The 5,836-nt window shown below is 25.2% G+C and overlaps 1 protein-coding gene across 1 annotated transcript; it reads left to right on the top strand.

The window, feature by feature from the left end:
• Window positions 1-2,910: 2,910 nt before the first annotated feature.
• Window positions 2,911-5,583, top strand: LOC111038462. The gene is made up of 8 exons (XM_022321585.1): window positions 2,911-3,109; window positions 3,169-3,318; window positions 3,480-3,575; window positions 3,791-3,886; window positions 3,954-4,046; window positions 4,646-4,887; window positions 4,952-5,111; window positions 5,459-5,583. The coding sequence occupies exons 1-8, from the start codon at window positions 2,911-2,913 to the stop codon at window positions 5,581-5,583; spliced, it is 1,161 nt and encodes a 386-aa protein (XP_022177277.1).
• The last annotated feature ends 253 nt before the right edge of the window (window positions 5,584-5,836 follow it).

The raw sequence follows: 5,836 nt of genomic DNA, 5'->3' as shown, positions 1-5,836 counted from the left end.
TAATAATATAACATAATATTATATATTTATTTTATTTTATCTGTGACCTGTGTAGTGACTACTAACTATAATTTTTCTATTTTGTATTAATTGTGTCTACTCAGTACGTTCTGTTTTGTACTTTTGTCTACAGTAATATATCTACTACAGTACTACAGTCGTTGTTTAAATTACTGTAAGTATTATTTTACTTTAGTGTTAATTCACATAATAGTTTACCTATCGATATAACTATGTTGAGATCAAATAATATGAGTAAATCTACCAAACGTCGGAGGTTATTAGAAGAATTAAATTTTATTCAACATCTGACTGGCGGTAATGATTTGCCTGAAACAAATGATTTAGTTGAATTAGACAACCCATCCCCGTTAAATGCCGGTAATAATATTCCTTTAGAATTGAATAATGATTATCCTATTGAGGTTGAAAATTGTAATACTGAAATAATATATAATACCATCAATGACAAAGTAACTGATCACATCGAACTAAGCACTGTTTCAAACACCTCAAATCTAGATTTGAATGTGAGGAGTGTTGATGACAATGGTTCTGCCACGACACAACAACCATTTTCTACCAAATTAATTCAATGGGCTACTGAACATAATGTACCAAATAACACCTTTGACAGTTTATTAAAAGTAATAAATACTCATAAATGCTTTAATGATTTACCGGTTTCTAGTAGAACTTTCTATAAAACTTATTCGGGAGTATCTTATAACAATCCTGTTAAAGTTAAAACTGTTTCACCTGGTATATACTACCATTTTGGTGTACAATATAGTATAAAAAAGTACATTGATAAAGAATTTTCAAGTGAAACTATTAAATTAGTGATTGGAATTGATGGGTTGCCTTTAATGAAAAGCTCAGGAAGTGCATTTTGGCCAATATTAGGTTACATTCGACAGGAAAATGAAACTGTATTCCCTATTGGCATATATTGGGGTTATAACAAGCCAGATGATAGCAATGTTTTTTTAAATGATTTTGTAGCTGAGATTAGAGAACTAGTATTAAATGGTATTGATGTTGAATTATTAAACAATAATATTTTAACTGTTTTCCATAAAAAAGTAATAGTCGACACATTCTGTTGTGATGCACCGGCTCGTGCGTTTGTATTGAAAACTAAAACGCATACTGACTTTTATTCTTGTGCTAGGTGTACAGTAAAAGGTCAATATGTAGAAAGGCGTGTATGTTTTCCTAATTTACAGTGTTCTATGAGAACTCATGAGGATTTCATTAATAAAATTCAACGTCAATATCACTCACATGGTGATGCAACTACAATTATTAGCATTCCAAATTTTGATGTTGTTCACAACTTTTCATTGGATTATATGCACGTAGTATGCTTAGGTGTTGTTAAAAAAATATTGATGTTATGGAAGGGGACTCTTGGAATTGGAAGAAGAGATGTTAATAATCAAAAATTGAATAATAGAAAAATTAGAAATATATCAGATAGACTTATATCATTTAAAACATGCATACCATGTTATTTTGTACGTAAAGCTAGATCCTTGGATGAATTGCCACGATGGAAAGCCACAGAGTACAGATTATTTCTATTATATGTAGGTGTTGTTTCAATTCATTCGATTGTGCCCAAAAAATTATATCAACATTTTTTATCTTTAAGCGTTGCTATGACTATTTATTTGAGTCCTAACTACAAAGATTTAGCTGGAATTGCTAAGTATATAATGTTAAAATTTGTTAAAGATTTTGGTAGCTTGTATGGAAATCACTTTATTTCTCATAATGTGCATGCATTAATACATTTATTTGATGATTATAACAGTTTTGGTTCATTAGATAGTGTAAGTTGTTTCAAATTTGAAAACTATATGGGACAATTAAAAAAACTAGTTCGTAAAAGTGATAAGCCACTTCAGCAAGTAGTAAGAAGATTTGAAGAACGTTCTAGTCTTAGTAACCCTCCTATAGTAAACCTTAATAATCTTGAAAATGAAACTTTGTTAAAGATATTTAAAATGGAACATAATGAAGGTCCATTAATAAGTGACACTACATCTCCTCAATTTAAAATTTTAATTTTAGATAAAATAAAAATAAAAATAAATGTCAATGCTGACTCATTTGTTGGCTTACATATTAATTCATCTTTTGTGTTAGTGAAAGTGATCAATATTTGTTATAGTCAAAGCTTAAAAAATAATGTAATATTAGGTAGAAAATTCAATAAGCTTGAAAGATTCTTTGAGAAACCCATAAAAAGTGATGAAATAGGTATTTATAAGGTAAGCAACTTTTCTAAATCAATTTCCATCTATAAAATTGAAGATATATTCACAAAGTATATGGTGTTAACCACACATGATTTAGATTTTTCTGTAGCTCTTCCAATAATTCATTTTAATACCTAACTAAATTTAGTTCATTTGTATTTAATTTTTATTTTGTATTTTAGTTTTATTTAGTATAGACTATAGTAATAATTTGTATTTAGTTTATTTGTATACATATAGTAAAATGATATGATAAATGTAATTAAATCAAATAATATGATATTAATTATAGTTTTTCTAATATATTGAATTCAATAAAATGTTGTTAATTTTTAGTACATTTATTGTTATAATAAAAATTACAATCACTCCATTTTTAGTATAATAAAATAAAATAAAATATAATATTAATCAAACTATTTGCTTATGCGTGTTTTTTATTTTTGAAAAAAAACATTGACATATTATTATTTATTACTAAGTTATAAGTTAGGTTCTTTATATTGGCATAAATTTACATATATTTTACATAAATTGACTTTCCGTTTTTGCTAAAATTATATTAATATTTATATTATGTTTTTTTTTATGTTAAGTAATATATTATAGGTATATAGGAGGTGAGCTTATAATAGAACTAAGTATGTGGGCTGTAGTACATTTTTCATCCGATAATTCTGTGGACTATGTACCTTTAATTTGGGTCAAAAAAGATGGCATAAAAACGGTATGTGCGTGGCCAAACAACGACAGTAATTTAAAAAAATTCAGATCCAGCCGTTCATATCCAAATAAAATAGACTACAGCTATTATAGGTGTAGAGTCATCTCTAAAGATATTGGTAAGTAAGTTAATCTATTTAAAAATCTATAAACTATGAATCATTTTTTCTTTTATTAGCATTGTTATCTGAAGCTCTAAGCAAAACTGACAAAGCACAATTCACATCTGATGTATCTGACGGAAATAAATATAACAATAAGTTAAAAAAGATGAAATTATTAGATAAAGCACCTGTTGGTGAAAAAAGAAGTTCTGTGCTGGCAGACTGTAAGTGCATTGAATATATTTAACATATTATTATATAATATATCTATTCATTTAATATAAAATAAAACTTTTAGAAATTGTAGAAAGTAATGTTTGTTCTAAAAATTTTGAAATTATTTTATTTTGATATAGTAAATAACGAAAAAATTGTTATTGTTCAGGTTCTTTAACAAATATTGATAAAGAAGAATATGTTATATTGGCAAACTCTAATGATAATTCTAACTCGCATAAAACAAGTGAATGTTCTGAAACTTGTAAGTTGTACCTATTTACAGTTAAATGAGTATTTATTACATTTTATAACTAAACTAATTATTTTTAACAGGTAAAAATAAACTTACTATAGAGAATTTACTATTTTCTTATATATTTTTTCATTTACTAATTTTTTTATAATTATTTGTTGAATTCCTTTACCTATGTATTTATGTAAAGGTATAGTATATTTTGAATGTAAATATTTTTGCAGCATCTGTTATTGATGATAGTGATGTTGATCAGAATTATACTCCGAACTATCATAAGCAAAAAAAAGATATATCTACTGAAATCTGGCCTACTTTGGGTAAGTAATATACTAATTTTAAACATGTGAATGTAATATTATAAATTATTTATTGTAATGTTATTAGATAATGATATTGATGTAAATAATGAAAGTATGTATGCCATTCCATCTACCCTTTCACAATCTCAACTACCAATTAATTCTGCTTCATTTACTGGTAAAGTATCCTATATTTCATTTGTTATCAATTGAGTAAGTAGGTAGTCACTTTGTTGTAAACTTAAAGTCACTTTTTTTAGTCGCTTATTTAGAAAAATAAGTCACTTATCCTCCAGTTTTGATTTGCATGCATTTAATTAATTATTATTTTTAATTAGTTAGTATTGGTACAATTCATAATAATAACTGGGCTTATAATTTTAATCTGTAAATCTAAAAATATTGTCATATTTTAGGATATATAAGAAGCTCCTAACACTAATCTTGAATATTATTCTTTATTATATCATTCATTTATTTAGGTTGGTTGGTTAGGATGATTTAATTATGTGTTATTCAAATTTATGTTTAAAATAACCATTTTTTTTGTATTTATTTTATAAAAGAAGTTAGTAAGAATCATTTAAATTGTATTTAGAAGTTTAACAAAAAATGTTTAATAATAGTAATAGCTTTTAGACATTTTTTTTTTTTAATTGGCTTCAACAACTCGCAGCCCTTTTATTATACAACTTAGTTATTTCATTTTTTTTTTTTTGTTGTATCGTCAATCACAAATGTACAAATTATTTTTGATAATTATTAATTTTTTCTTAGGTTTTCAAAAAGCAACGTTAAATTACTTAGCTGTCCTAAAGGTAGAAATTTGTAAGATTGCTGATAATCAACAACACATAATACAAATGATACAATCGAAGAATGTTAATACCCAAGGTGATGATTTTAATTGGGAACATGAAGTTGACTACTTTATACATAATTGGCCTATCTCTAATAAAGAAGACCTAATCAATATGGAAGAAAAAATGAAATCCGATGTTCATTTTCAAAAACAAGTTGTATGCTATTCTAATTTGTTTGAAGATTATAAATTGTAAATTTGACTAATGTAAATTTTTATAGGTATGCGAGCTTGCAAGAATTGGTGGTAAATCACTCAAAAATATGATTTACAAAATTATGAAAAGAGTATTCGATGACAAAGTTTTGATTGCTTACACATATTATGGTCTACGAAACAAAGACAACTTTTCATTACTTTCTATCAATAAGGCAATTTTTGGTAATAATACATTAATAATATATTAATCAAACACACTAATTTTTTAGCTCAATTATAATATTTTTAGTTTTATGCATAATTATAAATTATCTGAACTATAGTGGTTTACAATATAAACTAAATTTATAATAATGTATTATTGTTGGTTTATATTTTATTTATAACACAAACTACATATAAACCATTATGAAAAAATTAAACTTACTACATAATAACTTCACATAGTTTTTTTATATTTAGTTTGTTAATTATTGTTGTGTAACTTAACTAATTATATTATTATGACATGTAAATTAAACTTCAAATTATTAAAATTTAGTTAACACTCTTATAATAAATTTGTTTAGATGCAAGTAAGAAGTCGAACTTTAAAAATGCATCCAATGATGAAATCATCACTGCAATAGGAAAATGGCTAACTAGTGCCAAAGGACGGCTCGTTAAAAAAAATCCATTGGAAAATATTATGTAAATCTTTATATACCTAATTATAATTTGAAAATAAAAATTCAGGAAGAATTTTATTCAAAGATTTATTGTTGTTCACTTTATTCATAACATTTTTTTAAGACCATAATGTTAGGTAATATCTATTATCATTGTAATTCAGACTAAATACCTGGTTAATTAATATATAGAAGATTCTCTTTTGAACTACTTCATATACAATGAACTTGAGTTCTATAGATATTATATAGACTTTACATACTAAAAGTATTGTAATT

The sequence above is a fragment of the Myzus persicae genome, unplaced genomic scaffold (assembly GCF_001856785.1).
Source record: "Myzus persicae strain clone G006 unplaced genomic scaffold, MPER_G0061.0, whole genome shotgun sequence".
Classification (NCBI taxonomy): Eukaryota; Metazoa; Arthropoda; class Insecta; order Hemiptera; family Aphididae; genus Myzus; species Myzus persicae.
Note: the sequence above shows the minus strand (reverse complement) of the source record. Positions and strands in the feature narration are given on the sequence as shown.